Consider the following 19,710-nt stretch of genomic DNA (forward strand, 5'->3'; position numbering starts at 1 on the left):
TAAAATCTTTCATTCCCATTTTCCCTATTGATTTCAAAGGTCGTGTGCTCGCCAATTTATACTTTATTCCTCTACATCCAAAACAATTCTAAAAATAGTTTACCTTCGATGCCACAGTCTGCGTACACTATCATGAAAAATGAATCCGACTAATCAAAAACGAACTCCTCCTACTTTGCTTCTCAATTTCCTTAAGGGCAGCTGGAGTCAGTCCCAGCCCAAGTCTCGAACATGTGTTAAAATACAATTGTTTTTTTATACCTTTTCTAAACGTCCAGCAGTTTGATGAGCTCGAGTAGCTATCCAAAACACTATCTCTAACTTCATTTTCACAACGAAGCCGTTTCAAATGGCTGGTGGATGTTTACCGTCTCGAACCATCGCCGCATTTTGGCGGAAGAAAAACAATGTTTTAGCCAGTCTCTTGTGCTGCTACGTCTTCGTGTTCCTAGTCCGTCAAGTAAACGTCAACAAGGTAAAGATTCACCAAAAAATTTCAAAGAAATAACATGCCTTCATCAATACATTATCACAGCTAGTGGCAGTTGAGAATCACATTCAAATCACAGCCAACAACCATCAAGAAACATTCAAACCATTGAAGATGATACTCTACTGGAACAGTTTCTTCACTTCAAAAGATTACACGTTCGGATTCGGACAGCAGCCGTTTATAAACGCAAAATGCCCGACAACAGGTTGCGTAACGACCGACGATCGCAATTTGTTCAACGTTAGCGACGTCGTCATTTTCTCCATTCAACAATTGAATTTAAGCGACTTACCCGCACACAGATTTCCTCACCAACGTTTCGTCTTCTACGAAATGGAATCGCCATCGACGACGGATCCCATTCCTTTGCTCAACAACCGCACGCGATTCGGATTCTTCAATTTGACCATGACCTACCGACTCGATTCGGACGTAGTTAATCGAGACGCCTATGGAATGGTAGTGCCAAAGGGCAGCTTATCCTCGGCCTATCCGAAATCACGGAGCAATGGCACCACGTCATTAAACGGCAATTATTCACCTGTCAACATCAACGGCAAGAAGAAATTAGCCGCTTGGTTTGTTTCAAATTGCGTCACGACCAGCCGTCGTGAAGATTACGTGAGAGAGCTCGTCAAGTACGTTCCGGTGGACATTTACGGCAATTGCGGGAATTTGACGTGCGAAAATCAGACACGCGGCCGTGAAATGGTTCGTGACGATTACAAATTTTACATCGGATTCGAAAATGCCCTTTGCACGGACTACGTGACGGAGAAACTGATGGTCGGTTTCTTCTATGACGCCGTCCCTGTAAGTTAATTTTGTATTGATTTTAATGAAATGAAATTGTATGAAAATGTTTACGTAATTTATTTTTCAGGTGGTCAGAGGTGCCGTGAATTACGCGGAATTCGCACCACCGCATTCGTTTATCGACGTCAACGATTTCGCTTCGCCCAAACAACTGGCCGACTATCTTCTCCTGTTGAACGAGACGGACTCTTTGTACGCCCGTTATTTCGACTGGAGACGTGACTACACCGTGGAACTGTATCAGAAACGCGGCTGGTGTCATCTGTGTCAACTGGCTCACGATGACCAACTCCCGTCCAAAGTGTACGACGATATCTTGACGTGGTGGGTGGACGACCCCAAGAACTGTGATCTGCCTAAATAAAAGAAATTATTGAATTTTGAAAAGAGTTTCCTTTCTATAATAAATCTATCGAGAACCGGTCATTGGAAGGAAGCTTACGAGCATAGGAGTTGCACGAGATTGACGTGCGCTTATCCATCTTTAACGTTCTTGATGAGTGTTCAGCTCGAGGGAAGATTCCACCCTAGATGTGAAAAATGTCGGATACACGGCCTGTTTCAATAAAAAATTCATCAATCAGCGAAACTGATATAGCATTAGTCATGTTTGCATTCATTCTCGACGCACATCACGATGAAACGCAACTACTGTCGATGGTTAACTGTCGTTTGGAAATGCTCTCCGTCGCATCTAGCTCTCACTACTTTACCCTTTGTGAATAACGCCCTATCACGTCTGTAAAAGAAGGAAGGAAAACGGATGTTACCTGCTGATTATTAACGAAACGCAGGAAAGGACGACCACCAACCTCTTCAAAATGATAAACAAAAGAAACTTTTTGTACAGGTATGGCCAGGTGTGGCGATTGTTTAGCGGCGGAGGTGAAAGAAAACGAAACATCCCTGCTCACACCTGTAAATGCTACTGTCACAGTACAGGCCGTTGACACCGATGTTGCCGTCACGATAGCCTCGAGCTAAAGCTTCGAAAAAAAAATGGCGTTTTTCTTCTGATTGTAGCCCTACCCTCTGCTTCAGATAGAAGAAAGGGAAAGGTGTAGGAAACTGCGGCGGAAAGAATAATGCTCGCAAAAAACGTAGTTTTGGGGGCGTTTTGAATCGTTTCTTTTTCTTTCTCTTTTTCTTTTTCACTCTTTTCCCTCTTTTTCTTTTCAATCTCAATTCTTACGTAAGGGTGAATCAGAGCTACAGGTATAAATGGATGCTGATGGCATTGTAGTAGACTTGTTTGTTAACTAAATAACGCTAACAGAGCAATATTAATGGAAATGAAAGAATCTCTAACACCTGTACTTGAGAGTTCTTCATTCGTTTATTCGCTACAAGTTTACCGTTTATTTACATAATTGTTCAACACATGGTGACATCCCGACACGGATGGCGAATCAAAACCATACGATTATTAATTCGAAAACGCAAGATTGAAAATTGAATTTTGCCCTTTTTGTGAATCGATCATGCCATTAGTCTATTACCAAAACTTGTCCATATTATCTTTTGCCTAAATCAAGAAAACAATTAGGCCCTGTGTATTGTCAACAAGAAAACGGGGCAAAATGAAAGACGCTAGAACATTTGCAAATAAACGACTAATTTAATTTTGCTTTTACCCGGCAAAAAATGTATGAAATTTTCCTCCTAGACAGATATTAATCGCCACGTCCAGCTAAGTGTTGATTAAATCCTTAATGAAGATGACATCCCGTGTGAAGCGGAAATCAAATGCGCCAACTCTAATAAATCCGCTTGCTTCCATGAAACGGGACAGAGCTTCCTGACCATCCGGTATATTATCCCATTCCACTGTTAGGGCCTTACATACAAACATGCAGGACAAATAAATACACATTATTCATGTCCGCCATTGTTACGCTTGTGCAAGTACCTTAATGTCAACTTTGTGCCACGGTATAGTTTTGAGGATTTCGAGCTCGTGGCCTTCGACATCCAAACTGAAAAAATCAACCTTAGTACGTCCAACTGCCAGCAGAACAGAATAAAAAGGAAAGCATTGGACTGTCACTAGATTAGGGTCGATTCCAGGTTCCCCAGGTTCCTGCAATGTTTTGGCCACACCTTCGATGTGACTTAGGCCACTGTTCTGTTTTGGTTGAAAGCTAACCTGAATGTACAAATAAGTATATACATTTGCAAATCAAAATTACTCAACGATTCATGCTTGTTGCCAGTAGAAAATTGATTGTATTAACCTGAGTAGGATACGGTTTTAAGCTGAGGCAGATTGGTAAAGTCCATGCTTTACGGTTGCGTGACAAGAGCGATTCGAACACGAGTGGATTGGCTTCGATTAAGACGCCACTCCAGTTGAATTTACGTTCTAGATCGATAGTATTCGAGAGATATTCACCATCTAGGGCACCACATTCCACAAAAAATCCTTTCGTCTGGAACCGCACAAACAATAGTAAACGTTTTGTAAGGATAGGATGCGAAAGTTTACTTTGGATGTTCTAAACCTGATTTTTCAAGAGTCTGAATATGACTCCAGTTTGTCCTGGCGATCGGTCATCACTATCGTCCGAAGCAAGTTTTAGAGGCACGTCTGGCGGGGAAGGTTTGTTCAGGTAATGTCGTCGGATAGTTTCGATAACGCAGGGATGATCTTGCGGCAATTTATTTGCATTCATGTAATCTATTACGCATTAAACATTAGAAAAATCCGAAAAAAAACGTATAAAACTTTAAAAAACTAAGTAACCTAGTGTGCATTCTTGCTTGTAGAAAATTTTTTTCGGTTTCTCGAATCCATTGGGTTCGTTTATTAAATTGTACCATCTCTGATGAACAGGGACGAGAGATGACGTTTGGGCCACTCGCTCGCTATCGTAAATAGCCTGGGATTGATCGAACTCTCGATAACCATACCCACCGTTTCGTAGACAAGTCAGTAAAATAATAATGAACACTAAAATAACCACACACAACCAAACACGAAGTTTGGCCCGGAAAACCATAAAGAAGTAGCGAGCACTCATGACAAACTACACTTTTAACAAGACAACGTTGACTACTTGGATGAAGCCCTCTTGCTCAAGTCCAGGAGCACGTATAGCTGTGGGAGGGGCCTCTCTGTGACTCTATAACCTAGCATTCCCTATTTTGATTCAGGGAGCTGGGCTGCTATATCATCGATATCGACAAGAATGTGAGTGGAAAGTGGTGTGAGCTGTACATTCAGTTTTCGATATTGAAGATCGACAAGCCCATCAGATTTGAGCCGCCGAAATCCATCCTTAAGGAGTTGTGCCCGGCGGGGGTTGGGCCTGTCTTTTTGATGTGATAACGTTTTATAATGAACCAAATTAAGATGCGACGGCTGGGCTTCAAATGATCTCGTCCCTGTAAGATTGTGGAATCGTACACGTTGATGCAATTGAGCGTTCTCTCCACCCCAACCCAGAAGGCATTTGACTAGTCGTTAATAAGTTGAAATCGGTAGCAGAGAACCGGTCACTCTGGTTTGGTTGAAGAGTTGCGGGCAATAGTCTGACACGTAAATAGAGATGGATTCAAATTGCTGTGTCCTTCAAAATTAAAATAATTCAGAGTTTAACGCTGGCCCCGCGGGTAATTTTTAGGCCATACTCAGCAGATTGTTTGTTGTTGGTTGTGGTAGGAGGAATGCGGGCATAGGAGTTGCACGAGATTCACATGCGCTCATCCGTCTTTAACGTTCTTGATGAGTGTTCAGCTCCAGGGGAGATACCTCCCCTTGCTCTGAAAAAAAGGCCGGATACACGGCCTGTTTCAATAAAAAATGGTTCAAGCAGCTAAATTGGTAGCGCACCAATCACGTTCGCATTCATTCACAATCGCACATCGCGATGAAACGCAATGACTGTCAATAACTAACAGTCGTTTAGGAATGCTCTTCGTCGCATCTAGCTCTCACTAGGTTACCCTTCGTTAATAACGTCCTATCACGTCTGTTAAAGAAGAATGGAAAACGGATGTTACCTGCTGATTATTAACGAAAGGCAGGAAAGGACGACCACCAACCTCTGCAAAATGATAAACAAATGAAACTGGTTGTGCAGGTATGGCCAGGTGTGGCGATTGTTTAGCGGCGGAGGTGAAAGAAAGCGAAACGTCCCTGCTCACACCTGTAAATGCTACTTTCGCAGTCTAGGCCGTTGACACTGATGTTGCCGTCACAATAGCCTCGAGCTGAAGCTTCGATAAAAAAAAACAATGGCGTTTTTCTTCTGATTGTAGCCCTACCTTCTGCCTTCAGGTAGAAGAAGGGAAAAGGTGTAGGAAACTGCGGGGCAAGAACAATGTTCGCAAAACAGGTAGTTTTGGGGGCCTTTTATTTTAATCGTTTCTTTTTCTTTCTCTTTTTCTTTTTTACTCTTTTCCTCTTTTTCCTCTTTTTCCTCTTTTCCCTTTTCGATCTAAATTCTTATGTAAGCGTTCACGTCACTTCACTAACGCCATTTTTTTTGCCATTGTCACAGTCTCTTAAATCGTTTGATTGTCTTCAGAGGCTTTTACCTACTCAATGAAACTATTAATCAAAGATAGCAGTAGTAAGACGTTATGAAGGAACAGTTTTGGTCTTCGATTGATTGTTCTATCAGATGAAAGGTGAGTTGTGAGCAGGTTGGCATAACCTGCAGATCAAAATCGCTCAGGGTAGAGAAACTCAAGTCTATCTCGTAAGTGCTGCGACAATCCTTAAAACTTATCTTATTTATGAAACAATAACACTCGAATCGTTCTCTGCCTTGCTGACTTTGCATTTAAAGAAAAGAGGGACTTTAGGATCGCTGCAACGGTTGCTAAAGTTGAGAGATAACGGATTGTTTTGATGTCGAATCAGCTGACCGTAAACGATCCCCTTTGTTTCCATCATAGCCATGAAACGAGAAGAGCCATCTTTAAAAAAAAAATGTAGTCACCGAGTTTTAGTTGAACTTTTCAAATTCAGTTGCTCGACTCTCTTCTTTTTTGAATGCTTAAAGTACCGTCAAGCGCGTCGGTTAACGATCTCCAGTCGCCTTTAATCTCCATAAACTATTGTCCGCAGTATTGAGACGAGCTGAACGATAGATTCCACAACATCCAGAGTCTGGCCACAACATCCGGCACAGTCGCAAGTCTCTTTCATCCATTACGTTGGCACAAGAAAGTCCTTTAATCACAACGAATCCTACAAGGTACTTAACAGTATTCGTCTTTAATTTTATTAACTTTTCGTCGATCATCGTAGAGCCATGCATCTTCGACGAACGAGACCCCAACAGCTGATTGCTATTTTATTGGTGACCCTTTTCATTTGTGTCTACTTGGTGACGTGGCCAAGTGCCGCTCTCAATCAAGAAGAAGATCAACAGGACAGCCTTGCTGGTCCGGCAACATTATCGGCTGCCCAGGAACATCTGAACATCGTCCGATACGAGGACATGGTCAGGTGGGGACGCAACAACAAGACATCATCCCCATTCTGGGCATCTTCCATCCTATCGGACGATAAACGCATCTATTTTCACGAGACCACAGGTCGTGATCGTTTGAATTTGCGCCAATTGTGCGCTGTGGAATCGACGGCCAAAGAGAACCCCGGCCGATCGGTCCAGATCTTTTTTCAAACGGACCACGTCAATTTAACGAGCGGTCCATTCGAACTGATCTTGAACACTTACCCAAACATCGCCGTAGTTCTCATCAACGCTAAAGACTACTTTGCGGCAACGGTACCAGTTTAATAGAGATTGATTTTAATGCTCTTAATTAAAGCAACTTCCTGTTAATAGCCGTTGGAACGTTGGTACTCTCGCGGTGTGTGGCGAAAGAGCCCTTACAAAACGGAGCATTTCTCCGATTACATCCGCATTCTCAGCTCGTTCAAAGGCGGAGGAATGTACATGGATTTGGACTTTGTTACGCTCAAACCTTTCGATGCCGACATCTTTTGGAATTTTGTTCCAGAAGAAGACGATGGCGTTCTCACAGGCTCTTCGTTTCATTTTCAAAAAGGACATCCAATCATCCGCAAGATTATGACTTACCTGGCCTCATCGTACCATCCGAAAGAATGGGCGTATTCGGGTCCGGCCATGATACAGTCGGTTGTGCTGAAATATTGCCACACTAAATTACCGGAACCGACGTATCCTCTTTTTTTATGCCCGCAGATCAAAGTGTTGTAAGAAATACTTGTACCCGTACAAGTTTGCCGATTGGAAGTGTTTCTTCGAGACCAATGTGAGCAGCAGCGACCCGATTTTCGAAAGCTACGCTGTTCACACGTACAATAAATTGTCGAAAAAAGAGCCTATCCTTGTTGAATCCGATCAATTGTACAGTCAAATCGCCCGCGTTCATTGTCCGCTGACCTACGCTCACGCACTTGCCGATCTGGAAGTGGACTTCTTCTAAGTTTTCGTTTTGGCAAATGTTTTCCTTTATATATTCGTGAACAATGCTTGCCTATTTACCATGACGTGTTACAGCCAGAGTTGAATACATTTACATGACGGTCATGCCCTTTATAAAAGACTGGGAATGATTTTTAGCTTACGCATTTGATTGTGGCTCAATGGCGGATGTCAGGCGTGACTGTCTTTTCATCGATCGACGACTTGGCTTTAGCTGGAATTGCTCTTGTTTTGCCACAGTTCTTCATATCCAGCGGGGCACAATTGGCTGTTTTTTTTCCACGGCAGGCTCGGTTTGCAGCTTGTCAGAGGCATTACGATGGCCGACTTTCTTTGCGTCCAACGCAACAAGTCGTTGCTCTAATCGTTGGAAAAAAGATCTGCTCTTGAAAGAAACGGACCGAATTTTGTGCGCAATGAGTGACGACCGGTGGAATCAATTTCGTCCATGGGTGCTCTTCATCGGTTGCTGTTTCCTATTCGGCCTGTTGTTGTTGGTGATCTTCGTGTTTAGCGTGCCATCCCGCAGAAGAAACGAACGTCACGAATCGCACAGAGACGGTGGGATTGCCACACGGTAATAATTGCGGAACGTTTGTTCTATTTGATGAATGCCATGCATTTTTCGATTCGTAAAGGACAGAAGAATGGCCCCTTTGCGTAGGAAACCGTCTCGTCAACAAGGGTTCACATTACGAGAAAGAATCGGCCGGCAATCGTTTGAAATCGAAGACCACGCCGTGCAGAGTTCAGCAATACAAGACGGAGCAAGTGGTGGCATGTCTAGACGAGCTCAACGACCTAGAGAATGTTATCGGAAATCGAAGCAGGGAATTGCATTTTGCGTTCATCGGTGATTCCCGAACACGGCAACAATTTTTCAACTTTGTCAGAGTATCAAACGGACCAGAACGTTTTATTGTTGCACGTTCAAGAAACGCTTGAACACTGGTCCTCTTATTATTTTTTACATTTCGTTTTCAGTTGATTCCGCAGTACGACAAGACATCGAGCCCCATCATAATCCCCGAAAACTATCATAACGACGTTGAGGTTAGCAGCGTTCTGCTCAACATCCGAGTGTCCTTTAAATGGCGACCGCTCGTCAGCGATGACGTCACGGAGGAGATACGTCGGTGGGTGAATTCTAACGAAACCGACCGGCCGTATTTGATTTTCCTCGGTACAAAATGCCCAGACTTTGCTTACATAATCTTTCTTATATTTTTTTTTTTTTTTCGTAAAACGTATGCCTAAACGTGAAAGGTATGGCAGTATGGCACATGCTTCAGAGCGAAGGCGCGGACTACCAACTGTACCGGAAGAAACTTTTGAATTTGGCTCCGGTTCTCGACCAATTGGCGAACGAGAGCCAAATCATTTGGCTGAATCAATACCCAAGTGTAGATTTCAATAAAGAAATTGGCGTCTTTAAAACCGATGGCATTACGTCAGAGAAAATTCATGGCTACAACGAAGTTGCTCGGCGTTTATTCGAGTTAGTCACCTGGTCGGCATAATGCATCTGAAATTTAAATTCATTAACGCATGCGCGTTGATCGTCTATTTATTAGGAATCACAGCAACGTTCGCGTATGGGATACGAGCAATTTATTTGCCGAAGAGTACGTCCGCGCTTGCGCTGTTCTGGAACGAGACGAGCAATCATCGCCGCTGAGAAGATGTCCCTCCGTCCAGTACAATTGCAATGATTTTTTGCACACGGGTGACGTGGCTCTCTCCCAAGCCACGCAGCTTTTAGTGAACGACATCTGTAACGTATTTGACCTGAATAGAGAAGCTGGTGTCTGAGTTGCAACAATTGGTTCGTTATAGGTTCTCGCATAATTTCAGAGTGAGTGTGAAAAATGAACTTGAAAAAGTGTGCTCAATGTGACCCAAGCATCTCATGAGTTAACTCCTGTTTTCCACAACACTGAGCTGTATAAAATGTGAGGTACTACTCGGTTGAGCCACTTGCTCGTCAACTGACGTTGGCATGTTTTTGCTGCGAGTCTCCAGCACTGTGACAGTTTTCATTATGAGGGGCGTAACTAACTGAATACTTTCCAATTTTACGTCTCAAGTTTGTTGCTGAGCAACACAAAACTGGATGACCTTCCGTGAATCAACAGTTTGATCGGCAGCGTCAAGGGGACAACGTCTTTGGGAAGTAATTTCCCTACGTGCAAAACTGTGGGACGTGCCTGTGAGGTGAGTATAATTATGAGCGTGAATGCCCTGTGTCCGAAATTTGTATTGGGCTCATTTTGGTAGACAATTGTCATTGAATACAAACTCAAAAGGCCAACGCATTGTTTGGTAGGGTGATCGGTGAAAATTGAAACAGGAAATTTCAAAAGTAATTCGGACTAGTAAGAGAAAGACGCAGCAGACGTCCATCACATAGTTGATGGGTCCTTTTAGCAATAGGACCACTCGGTCGTGGTATTTGCTGGGCGACATTTTCGTGGACATGGAATTTTCAGTATTCCTTTTGTATAAGTTGGCCTGCCGACAAAGAGGCCATCTTTCCTCTGCGTCGGATACGGCTTACTATGCGGGATTTTTACACAGCAATAGCTATCGTGAGCCATCTGCATGTTAAGCGCATCAAGTTTATCAATTACATTTGTCTGAGAGCTGAAATTCTCTAAACAGGTTTACCAGGCTAGTTGGTGCTATGGGCCAAAAGAGTCTTTTCAGTAATTTTTGGTCATAGTCACGTTCGTGCCGATGATTTTCATGGAACATTTTCTGCGCTGCGTTGACAATTATCGAACGATTTCGGATCATTTTCACTCCCCAGATACCTGCAATTGTTCGAAATAGAGCGTCTTTGTGATTTCCCTTTGTAAAACAGCCTTGAATCGAAACGCAATTCACCTCAAGGAAGGGTGCACAGTGCCGAGGATGGTCTCGCATGATGTGAAAATCTCGGTCGCTTGCCAGCCATTCACGAACGGCGTCCTGTTCACGAGTTATTATCGCAGTGTCCGAGTCACGGGACATTAACATGTCCACCATCTCATCCAGTAATGGCAGCTAATTGAAAATGTTATATTATTGAAGAACCCATCTGATTTTTTTTAAATCCAGAGTTTTTAAGCCGGCCTATCCGGTATCATTTTTTGTTTAACTAAATGACTTACCCAGCACCACGTCATGGCAAACAAATCAGCCAAATTGAGTTTCTTGATCACCTTAGTTGCATTGCATAAATCGATGTGGTCTGCGAAATCTATGGTGTTCTCAAGTACTTTCCATCCTTCAGCATCGTCCTTCGTTAGATTGTGATAAATCTTCACCACCCAGCCTTTATTCATTCATTTTTATTCATATTTTTTTTATTAGCCGATCTTTGTTCGCACATGATTAATCCTTTTTTTATTTGAATTTTCCTTACCTGGATAGGCCGTAGGGACGCTATAGAGTGTCTCGTTAAAGTATTTTAAATATTTGCTGGCAAAAACTGGCGCTGATAAGTTGCCATAAAGTGAATAGCCAATGACTTTTTGATGCGGACCTCTCCGATCAGCATGGTGACCGCAAACTGATTGGAATGGCCCCGTATAGCCATCACGAAAAGGGTTGCCTCTTCGAAATTGATCATGCAAATCAACCGGAGGTAGTACGTGCATACACAGAACTATCACGGCCAGCCCCAGAATGGCCAAGAAAACGGAACGTTGGGTAATACGGCGATTGAGGAGCCATTCCGAGCATCTCATGGTTTTACTCTCAGGTATAAACTTAGATGCAGAAAATATTAACCTCTACTCGTGCTCCCACTTAAACGTCAACTGACAATTTTCAATCACAATTTTGGCTGCCATTTCCGCTCTGTAACTGTTTAATATGGACGGAAGGGGGGGATAGGGGCGGAGCAATTCAAACACCTTCGCACTCATTTTCGGTATACGAAGCATAGGGGATGCAAGTCTAGGCGGAAAACAGAACCCCATTCGATTAGGAAGCGTTGACAGTTTGTAATAAATGAACTAGGAATTCGATAGCTTGTGCAAGAGTAAACGATTTTGAGTTTCATCTACAACGAAATGTGGAAATGAAGAAAGGAAGCATAGCGCTAAAATGATGACGATTACAATCCAAAGACGTGTGCCACTATAATCGATCTGTATTGCTAATGCGCGGTTGTTGCAGGGCATTCCTTGCCGGCCTGGGATCTAAGGTTGTGACCGGGCAAAGTAAAATTCTATCTCTTTCGTCGGATCGGCAGTTTGATTGGCACCATCAAGGCCCTCGATAACGCATGGCGTTACGTTCTTATAAAACTCTGCGCATGCCCAATGTGACTTGTTTGAATGCTCAACCGAATCCGTTAGCCAAGTAATGGAGTCGTGAACGTAACAAGGCTCTGGAAGTTGATCGGCATATCCGGCTAAAAATCTTCATGTGAATGGTGCCGCAAACAAAAAAGGACAAAAGATGTTACTAGACAGAAATGAAATATCTTCTTAAACATGTATATTGTACCTGTCTGAGACACGGACTGCAATCCCGGCTTTGCTCGTGCATAGCCCGATGAGATACGCATCGTCAAACAGGAAATAGGGCGTCGTTTGACAAGCTGCCAATAAAGGCTCCATCGCACTGCCTGCCATCAAAATAGCAGCTCCCATTGAATAGATGGGATACTTCGACCACGGCCAAACTTCCAGGCTGATTTCAAACTTCCCGTCTATAGAAAAACAAAACATTTTGAAACAAATGGTATAATAGAGACTGGCGGCGTCTTACCTCTTCGCACTATGCTGTCCGACGCCGTTCCATAAACACTTGGCTCAGCTGGATCGAGATTTTTCATGACAGTTGCTAAATTTCTTGTGTTGATATAAACGTCATCGTCCACTTTCAGAAAGAAATCAATTTTGGAACAGTGATGGTTGATCCAATTCAAAAGACCCACTACTTTCAACGTTTGATTGTAGTAGACATCGACCATGTCCATTTGAAGGATGTCACCGTACGTTGAGCTCTCCGACTCGATCTTGTGTTGCGTGTCCCGGTCATCTGTCCGCCCAATGACGAAACCAAAGCCAGCAAGATTCACTGATAAGCCTGAATCAATTTGCAATTGACGTAGCCAAGTCTGTCGGATAATGTCCCGTTTTTCGAAATAATTCGGTGCGGAAATCACGGCCACAAAAAGCCTGCGAAGACCGTGAACATTGTCCGTTCGACAAGGCCGAATTTCGATGGGATAATTAAATGATCTGACATCGTTAAATACAGGCCCGAAATCAGGTCGTATTGGTTCAACGTCACGTAACGGTTTCAACTGCAATCGAGTCACGACGTACTGCGTGTAGTTGTCTACTCCGGGATAAGCAGTTTCACGCAATTGGCTGGCCAGATATTGGAAAAATTCACGACCGACGATCACAGTGTTCTTGTTGGACGTCCATTTCTGTTGGCTCTTCCCTAAAGCTTCTTTGAAATGGTCGATCGACTGGGCGTGGCTATTACTGCGGACAAGGATGTCACAAAATCCTTGAGCGACGTCCCTTTTGTAAACGGCTATGGTGATGTAACTGACGACGATGCAACAAAATAGAATGAAACCTTTACGAAACTGTATGGCAGTACTCATGTCGTTGGACGAGTTAAATCTGAACTGAATCTTCTAATTTCCTGCTGGAGTGGGTTTGTTCCACCAACATTTCACGGGTGATACCTGGAGTGGTTTGAGCTATACTTGTTTCATCGTGTGACATATTACACTACCTGCAATTTGTTTCTAACTGAGAGCCAATAAGATGGTGACTTGAGCTTATAAAATAGACGGATGGACGCTCAACTGGAACGGACTTTGTTCCGCCATCACCGAGCAGCCCCGCCTTTTCTTGATGCCTACCTCGATTCAGGATAAAGTGCTAGGCCAGATCGTGTTGATTGCGAAACGACGAGTGAATACCATGAGACCGGGTTGTTACATTTCTCTGTTCCGTTGCAAACTGCAGTTATTGAGTGCCTGTTTCATCGTGCTGTCAATTAGTCTTTTACTGATTTATCAAAGAACAAACGTCAATGATAATCAACCGTTGATTTCAGCTAAGCGTGATGAAATAACGGCCGGTGTCATCGACAGCAATCGTAAATTCAACTTGATGGATGAAACTTCTGGATTCTTCGAACGGCTATTCAGCAACAAGGAGTGCACGTTAGGTAACAAATCATATTGTGGAACGGTGTTTCTTTTCAACGTTGTTTTTTTTTTGATGGATCGTGAGCAGATTACATGAACGGCAATAAACTGCCGCAAGATCATCCGTGCGTCATCGAGACTATTAAACGCCATTATTTGAATAAACCATCGCCACCAGAAGTTCCTCTGCAGCTCGATTCTAACGATGATAAAGATCGTTCTCCAGCACAGAAAGACGTCATATTCAGGCTCTTGAAAAATCAGTTTTGAAATTAGAAAACACTGTTTAGCGTACAAACTACTGTATGGATTGGTGTTGATAGATGAAGGGATTCTGTGTGGAATGCGGAGCTCTGACTGGCGATGCGATGTTCAACACGATCGATTTAGAGAGGAAATTCAATTGGGGTGGAATTCTAATCGAAGCTAATCCTGAAGCTTTCAAGAAGCTACTGTTACGCAATCGCAAATCGTGGACACTTCCCCTCGTGGAGCAAAAAACCTGTAGTTCATTTTTCTTTGTTTTAATTTTTCTTTTATTCGTTGAAAAAAAGATAAAATTTTTTCATACGATTGCACCATTGTTAAGTGCATAATACCGGAAAGCTTGGCCAATATACTACTAATGGTTTAAGCATTTAAGAAAGCATATTTTAAAGCAACGTTAGTTTCTACTAGGCCATGGAGCAGCGATGTCTAACTTTACACGTTATATACTGTACGCAAACTTTATTGCGCATAGAAACGTTTCAATGATATTCGAACAAAAAAACTGCGACGCTAAGTAAAGCAACACTTCAGAATATCTAAGTTAGGTTATGTGGCTCGACAACTACCGTTACAAGCATTTCTGTAGGCAAGCTGCCACTACGGTGACATAGCGAAGCGACGACTATTAAATCCTAACTACAGTTGGTATAGAAGAAATATCAGCGGCCGGGGAGAACGTTTTGTTGTGTTATTTCCTTGGGAAACACGTGATGCATTGGAAGGGTTATTGGATGAATTGTCTCGTTTAAAAAAAAAGGGGGGGGGGGATTGCATGTCCAACGTGTATTAAACAAAGACGAATGGGACTGGCTGGTTGGAATCAATTGCACTGTTGGTTCCACTTGCGTCGGACACAATGCATTGGGTCCTTTTGTGGTAGAAGTCGTCAGTTACCATGTGAGAGGTATTCATGTGTTTGCTGGATGCAGTGAGCCATGCCACAAATAAGCGGATGTCGCATGCGTGTGGAAAATCTGGTTGGCTTGTCGCGAAGACACTATGCAGTTTCAAAATTTCTTAGAGAATCTTCTTGGAGTTACAACAAATCGACAATTCAAAAGAGCTATACTGTGACTCACTTGAATGAATTGGAGGACTGCTGAATTTTAATCCCAGCTTTTTCCGTACAGATTCCGCCGTAGTAGACATCGTCAAAAGGCATCATGGGTGTAGTTTGAAAGGCAGCCAATAGTGGACGAATTGTGCTTCCTGGTATTATTACGGCAGGACCTAAATAATACGGAGGATACTGCTTCCATGGCCACTCCTCGTAAGAGATATTCCATTTGCCAACTGATGGGGGGAAAAAACGAAACTATGAGCAACATTCGAAATGAAAAGTTGTGAATAGTAAAACCTCTATTAGCAATTAAGTATCCAGCAGATAAGCCGAACATACTCCGGTTGGAACGATGATAGGATTGCGCAAAATATGCTAGATTACGTGCATTGACGTAAACATCGTCGTCCACTTTCACGACAAAGTCGACTGCGGCACAGTTTTTGTGCAACCAGTTAAACAGGCCAGCAACTTTCAAAGATAAATTTCTGTAGGAATCAGACATCTCTATCTGAATGATATCACCGAACGTCGCACTCTCTTCTTTTATACTATTTTGCGTCACATTATTTTCAGTCAATCCTAAAATGAAAGCAAAACCTGCAATTTCCAGCAAACCTTTTTCGTTCTCAACTTGCAAATGCTTTGCCCAGGTTTGCCGGACTACTTTTCGTTTGTCGGAATTTTCAGGAGCTGAAACGATAGCTATAAAAACACTGCGGTTGGCATTAACATTACGACATTTAGGAACGGTAATGCAATAATGGAAGGACGTTACATTATTGATAACTGGACCGAACTCAGGTTCGAGTGGCTCTATGTTGGCCAACGGCAATAATCCCAAGCGCGCCACTGCGTATCTTGTGTAATTTTCCACACCAGGATACGGTCTATTGCGCAAAACAAGAGAAGCATAATTGAAAAATTCCTTATGTATCCTTATATTCGCTTTAAGGCTATTTGCCTTATCCTTTAACGTTTCGATTAAACGTTCAGCTTCTTTTTTTTCTTGTTTCAATTCTCTTTCTAACAATACAATATTCGCATTTAAAATTGTATTGATTTGCTGAAGTTTCTTTTGTCCAGCTTCTAATAATGCAGCCATGCTTGTTCTGTCTTCCCGACATCTGCTTACGTTATCTTTAAGCATTTGGTTTTCTTTATTTAATTTCTCTATTCGGTCCTTTAGCGCCTCATCATCCAAATTCAGAATGTCTGTCAAGGCATTCATCCCAGATCGCGATGCTACCTGGGTGTGTGTAGAGATTCGGAGTCAACTTTTTGAACGAGTTTGGAGAAACGTTAAGTACAAGAAAGAGGTCAGTACTAACTTGAGGGTGGCCTATGTTCGTCGCAGGCCGAATGTAATAGACAAAATTGACGAAATAGATAAAATAGATAGCACTACTGATTACTAGAAAAAGCCAGAAGGCATTAACCAACGAACACTCATTACGTAGAATCATTTTTGGGACAACCAAATGTTTCACGCCCTGGTATAAGACATACTGATGGCTCAAACCACGTCCACACTAACCTGACATGGGTACAAGCTTTTAAAGGCGGGGCATTTGTATGTGGGAGATGCAGAAGCCAATTTTCTGAAACGTAAAAAATATTCGCTTTTCGACACGACGACTGGCTTTTGTGTTCAAATATAAATGGAAGTCCATGGTTTGATTCGCCAAAGTAGTATTGTTATGCTCAACTTCGGTGTGATTTTAACAAACTGGCTCATTACCTAAGCCAACCTTGACCATCTAAAGTTCCTCTGAAACTTGACAATGACGACGATAACGATCGATCACCAGGAAAGACTGGAGTAATATTTCGGCCCTTGAAAAATCAGACTTAAGTTTTCCCATTTGTTTTGGCGATTTCGCAACAGGTGCTTCATTTTTCCAGATGAAAGGATTTTTTGGTGGAAAATGTCGCCTTGTATGGCAGAAATCTGAAATTCTCGGTGTTGATCCTGATTTGGTAACAGTTTAGTTTTTTCCATTCTATTCCATTCCGCTGGCGAACGCAGGTGGATTTTTTTTCCAGCTTTGACGTCGAAGGCCATGAACTGAAAATTGTCAAAATACTCCCGTCGCATCAAGTTAATGTTAAGGTATGCGGCGTTCTATCGTCCTACCGTCTGATTCATAGCGGAAACTCAATTCCATTAGACTATGTGTTTACGTTTTTAGTCACTGACAGCTGAATGTGGCAATATACCGGAGGGCAGAAAGCCCTTATCCGCTTTATGGAGGAACGTGGTTTCACCAAGATCGCTAGCAATTTCATTGTGATTTCTCTAACCTTAAATATGTTGATGGTCTAACAAGGCACTGGAAGGCACTTTTCAGAATACAACCCAGTCATGCCAAGTCAGTGTATTCATGGAACCTTCCGACCATCTTTCTATGGCGAAACAATATGCCATGGTTGTCTGTAAACAGCGAGAATCACTTGTGGTGTGAGCAAATGGACTTGCTGACTCGTTGGTCAGGTGCTTGCCTATAGCGCTTTATAGATTTTGAAAATTGCTTAGACTACACGCACATCAAGTGCTAAAATGTCTAACAAATGATTGAGCATATAGTAAAAAAAATTGCAGCTGCCAAAGGGCGAATCATTTCAACGTTCAGACAAAACACACTTGAATACGAAAATGTCATCGTAGGGCGTTGGCTTAGCTGTGCTGGAAACTTGAAACGCCAGCTGGACATAAATTGTTCAAACATACTGCATTTGTTCCATTAACATTTCAGGGGCGCTACCTGGAGTGGTGTGAGCTATACTTGTTCATCATGTAACACATTACACTACCTGCAATTTTTTCTAACTGAGAGCCAATAAGATGGAGGCTTGAGCTTATAACATGATGGATGGTCACTCAACTGAAACGGACTTTGTTCCGCCTTCACCGAGAACCCCGCCTTTTCCTGATGCCTACTTCAATTCGGCATTAAGTGCCACACCAGATCGTATTGATTCCAAAACGACGAGTGCATACCATGAGACCGGGTTGTTACATGTCTCTGTTCCGTTGCAAATTGCAGTTATTGAGTGGCTGTTTCATCGTGCTGTCAATTAGCCTTTTGCTGATTTATCGAAGAACAAACGTCAATGGTAATCAACCGTTCATTTCAGTTAATCGTGATGAAATAACGGCCGGTGTCATCGACAGCAATCGTAAATTCAACTTGATGGATGAAACTCCTGGATTCTTCAAACGGCTAGTTAGCAACAACGAGTGCACGTTAGGTAACAAATCATATTTTGGAACGGTGTTTCTTTTCAGCGTTGTTTTTTGGGATGGATCGTGAACAGATTACATGAACGGCAATAAACTGCCGCAAGATCATCCTTGCGTCATCGAGACTATTAAACGCCATTATTTGAATAAACCATCCCCACCAGAAGTTCCTCTGCAGCTCGATTCTAACGATGACGAAGATCGATCTCCAGGGCAGACAGGTGTCATATTCAGGCTCTTGAAAAATCAGGTTTGTAATTAGAAAAATTTTGTTTAGCGTATTTTAAACTACTGCATGGATTGGCGATGATAGACGAATGGGTTCTTTGTGGAATGCGGAGCTCTGACTGGCGATGCGCTGTCGAACACCATCGATTTAGAGAGGAAATTCAATTGGGGTGGAATTCTAATCGAAGCTAATCCTGAAGCTTTCAAGAAGTTATTGTCACGCAAGCGCAAATCGTGGACACTTCCCATTTGCCTTAGCCTGGAACCTTTTCCTACTCAAGTACGACACACTTTGTTCTGGATATATTTCCCTGTAGGTGTGCCAATCACAATGTTCTTATTATTCCAGGTGATTTTCCAACCTAAGAGTGTTGATCCTGGTCACAGCCACATCGAAGGGGCGGCTAAAACGTTACAAAAACCTGGAATACCTGGCATCGATCCTGATTCTCTGACTATTCAGTGTTTCCCATTGTACTCTGTTCTACTGGCAGTTGGACGAACAGCAATCGATTTTTTCAGTCTTGACGTCGAAGGTCATGAACTCAAAATCCTGGAGACCATTCCCTGGCATAAAGTCAGCATCAAAGTATATGTCAAAAAATTTCTTAAGAAATAAATAAATACCTGTTAATTTCCCATTTGTTTTACGAGCAAAGACGCTGACAGTGGAGTGGGACAACATACCGGAAGGAGAGGAAGCCTTGTCCAGTTTTATGGAAGCCAATGGATACATCAGGATCGGTGCATTTGATTTTAAATGGACACGAGATGTTATTTTCATTAAAGATTTAATCAATGCGTAATTTTGGCTGTTACCTATCCCAAAATCAAACAACAAGAAAAATTAATGGAGAGCAAGAGATGGATCAGTGCGCTTTGAAAAGGAACGGAGCTGATGCGTAAAGAGCGAAGCAACAAAGCACAACACCAAAGGGCTGTGAAGCTTTTCATTAGAAAAATACTGAGAGTTATCGACAATGAACGTGCATTAATGCAGAAACA

The 19,710-nt window shown here is 42.6% G+C and overlaps 9 protein-coding genes across 9 annotated transcripts; 5 read left to right on the forward strand and 4 right to left on the reverse strand.

Moving 5' to 3' along the window:
• The first annotated feature begins 334 nt into the window (after positions 1–334).
• On the forward strand, positions 335–1,673 carry LOC130689524 (alpha-(1,3)-fucosyltransferase C-like). Its single transcript, XM_057512465.1, has 3 exons — positions 335–475; positions 536–1,306; positions 1,377–1,673. The coding sequence occupies exons 1-3, from the start codon at positions 350–352 to the stop codon at positions 1,671–1,673; spliced, it is 1,194 nt and encodes a 397-aa protein (XP_057368448.1). The 5' UTR covers positions 335–349.
• Positions 1,674–2,825: 1,152 nt separating this feature from the next.
• Positions 2,826–3,990, reverse strand: LOC130689523 (protein Star-like; the record flags this gene model as incomplete). The annotated part of the gene is made up of 4 exons (XM_057512464.2): positions 2,826–3,146; positions 3,219–3,455; positions 3,544–3,738; positions 3,811–3,990. Coding segments are annotated over 4 exons (759 nt in total), but the record flags the coding sequence as incomplete, so codon positions are not given.
• A 1,842-nt stretch (positions 3,991–5,832) lies between these two features.
• LOC130689714 (lactosylceramide 4-alpha-galactosyltransferase-like) lies at positions 5,833–7,735 on the forward strand. The gene is given in 4 exon segments (XM_057512652.2): positions 5,833–5,941; positions 6,384–7,050; positions 7,111–7,502; positions 7,504–7,735. Coding segments are annotated over 3 exon segments (1,104 nt in total). The 5' UTR covers positions 5,833–5,941; positions 6,384–6,570.
• A 415-nt stretch (positions 7,736–8,150) lies between these two features.
• On the forward strand, positions 8,151–9,546 carry LOC130689521 (N-acetylneuraminate 9-O-acetyltransferase-like). Its single transcript, XM_057512463.2, has 5 exons — positions 8,151–8,311; positions 8,373–8,628; positions 8,719–8,917; positions 9,001–9,232; positions 9,309–9,546. The coding sequence occupies exons 1-5, from the start codon at positions 8,151–8,153 to the stop codon at positions 9,544–9,546; spliced, it is 1,086 nt and encodes a 361-aa protein (XP_057368446.2).
• Positions 9,547–10,157: 611 nt separating this feature from the next.
• LOC130689520 (uncharacterized) lies at positions 10,158–11,465 on the reverse strand. The gene is made up of 5 exons (XM_057512462.1): positions 11,141–11,465; positions 10,887–11,050; positions 10,596–10,779; positions 10,402–10,547; positions 10,158–10,331 (listed from the first exon to the last, which is right to left on the reverse strand). The coding sequence occupies exons 1-5, from the start codon at positions 11,463–11,465 to the stop codon at positions 10,158–10,160; spliced, it is 993 nt and encodes a 330-aa protein (XP_057368445.1).
• A 408-nt stretch (positions 11,466–11,873) lies between these two features.
• Positions 11,874–13,417, reverse strand: LOC130689519 (lactosylceramide 1,3-N-acetyl-beta-D-glucosaminyltransferase-like). The gene is made up of 3 exons (XM_057512461.2): positions 12,496–13,417; positions 12,232–12,436; positions 11,874–12,144 (listed from the first exon to the last, which is right to left on the reverse strand). Exons 1-3 carry the CDS (start codon positions 13,346–13,348, stop codon positions 11,922–11,924), a joined length of 1,281 nt encoding a protein of 426 aa, XP_057368444.1. The 5' UTR covers positions 13,349–13,417; the 3' UTR covers positions 11,874–11,921.
• Positions 13,418–13,673: 256 nt separating this feature from the next.
• Positions 13,674–14,211, forward strand: LOC130689518 (uncharacterized). The gene is made up of 2 exons (XM_057512460.2): positions 13,674–13,923; positions 13,992–14,211. Exons 1-2 carry the CDS (start codon positions 13,674–13,676, stop codon positions 14,171–14,173), a joined length of 432 nt encoding a protein of 143 aa, XP_057368443.1. The 3' UTR covers positions 14,174–14,211.
• A 748-nt stretch (positions 14,212–14,959) lies between these two features.
• Positions 14,960–16,338, reverse strand: LOC130689517 (UDP-GalNAc:beta-1,3-N-acetylgalactosaminyltransferase 1-like). The gene is made up of 3 exons (XM_057512459.1): positions 15,531–16,338; positions 15,253–15,466; positions 14,960–15,170 (listed from the first exon to the last, which is right to left on the reverse strand). Exons 1-3 carry the CDS (start codon positions 16,336–16,338, stop codon positions 14,960–14,962), a joined length of 1,233 nt encoding a protein of 410 aa, XP_057368442.1.
• A 1,897-nt stretch (positions 16,339–18,235) lies between these two features.
• Positions 18,236–19,511, forward strand: LOC130689716 (uncharacterized). The gene is made up of 5 exons (XM_057512655.2): positions 18,236–18,485; positions 18,552–18,727; positions 18,791–18,985; positions 19,055–19,294; positions 19,365–19,511. Exons 1-5 carry the CDS (start codon positions 18,236–18,238, stop codon positions 19,509–19,511), a joined length of 1,008 nt encoding a protein of 335 aa, XP_057368638.1.
• Positions 19,512–19,710: the final 199 nt, after the last annotated feature.

Source organism: Daphnia carinata, chromosome 6, assembly GCF_022539665.2.
Source record: "Daphnia carinata strain CSIRO-1 chromosome 6, CSIRO_AGI_Dcar_HiC_V3, whole genome shotgun sequence".
Classification (NCBI taxonomy): domain Eukaryota; kingdom Metazoa; phylum Arthropoda; class Branchiopoda; order Diplostraca; family Daphniidae; genus Daphnia; species Daphnia carinata.

Bases quoted from the DNA above. Each gene is read 5' to 3' on its own strand.
- LOC130689518 (XM_057512460.2), top strand. From the start codon at position 13,674: ATGAGACCGGGTTGTTACATTTCTCTGTTCCGTTGCAAACTGCAGTTA. The intron at 13,924-13,991 runs GTAACAAATCAT...GATCGTGAGCAG, and splicing joins CAACAAGGAGTGCACGTTAG to ATTACATGAACGGCAATAAA.
- LOC130689524 (XM_057512465.1), top strand. From the start codon at position 350: ATGGCTGGTGGATGTTTACCGTCTCGAACCATCGCCGCATTTTGGCGG. The intron at 476-535 runs GTAAAGATTCAC...ACATTATCACAG, and splicing joins GTCAAGTAAACGTCAACAAG to CTAGTGGCAGTTGAGAATCA. The intron at 1,307-1,376 runs GTAAGTTAATTT...TTTATTTTTCAG, and splicing joins TCTTCTATGACGCCGTCCCT to GTGGTCAGAGGTGCCGTGAA.
- LOC130689716 (XM_057512655.2), top strand. From the start codon at position 18,236: ATGAGACCGGGTTGTTACATGTCTCTGTTCCGTTGCAAATTGCAGTTA. The intron at 18,986-19,054 runs GTACGACACACT...TTATTATTCCAG, and splicing joins TGGAACCTTTTCCTACTCAA to GTGATTTTCCAACCTAAGAG. The intron at 19,295-19,364 runs GTATATGTCAAA...TTACGAGCAAAG, and splicing joins GGCATAAAGTCAGCATCAAA to ACGCTGACAGTGGAGTGGGA.
- LOC130689519 (XM_057512461.2), bottom strand. From the start codon at position 13,348: ATGAGTACTGCCATACAGTTTCGTAAAGGTTTCATTCTATTTTGTTGC. The intron at 12,437-12,495 runs GTAAGACGCCGC...GTTTTTCTATAG, and splicing joins GGACAGCATAGTGCGAAGAG to ACGGGAAGTTTGAAATCAGC. The intron at 12,145-12,231 runs GTACAATATACA...ATTCACATGAAG, and splicing joins GCAGTCCGTGTCTCAGACAG to ATTTTTAGCCGGATATGCCG.
- LOC130689521 (XM_057512463.2), top strand. From the start codon at position 8,151: ATGAGTGACGACCGGTGGAATCAATTTCGTCCATGGGTGCTCTTCATC. The intron at 8,312-8,372 runs GTAATAATTGCG...CGATTCGTAAAG, and splicing joins GACGGTGGGATTGCCACACG to GACAGAAGAATGGCCCCTTT. The intron at 9,233-9,308 runs GTTAGTCACCTG...TCTATTTATTAG, and splicing joins GTTGCTCGGCGTTTATTCGA to GAATCACAGCAACGTTCGCG.
- LOC130689520 (XM_057512462.1), bottom strand. From the start codon at position 11,465: ATGAGATGCTCGGAATGGCTCCTCAATCGCCGTATTACCCAACGTTCC. The intron at 11,051-11,140 runs GTAAGGAAAATT...GAATGAATAAAG, and splicing joins CGTCCCTACGGCCTATCCAG to GCTGGGTGGTGAAGATTTAT. The intron at 10,548-10,595 runs GTTTTACAAAGG...GAACAATTGCAG, and splicing joins TTGCGTTTCGATTCAAGGCT to GTATCTGGGGAGTGAAAATG.
- LOC130689517 (XM_057512459.1), bottom strand. From the start codon at position 16,338: ATGGCTGCATTATTAGAAGCTGGACAAAAGAAACTTCAGCAAATCAAT. The intron at 15,467-15,530 runs GTTTTACTATTC...TCCCCCCATCAG, and splicing joins ATACTTAATTGCTAATAGAG to TTGGCAAATGGAATATCTCT. The intron at 15,171-15,252 runs GTGAGTCACAGT...GAAACTGCATAG, and splicing joins CAGTCCTCCAATTCATTCAA to TGTCTTCGCGACAAGCCAAC.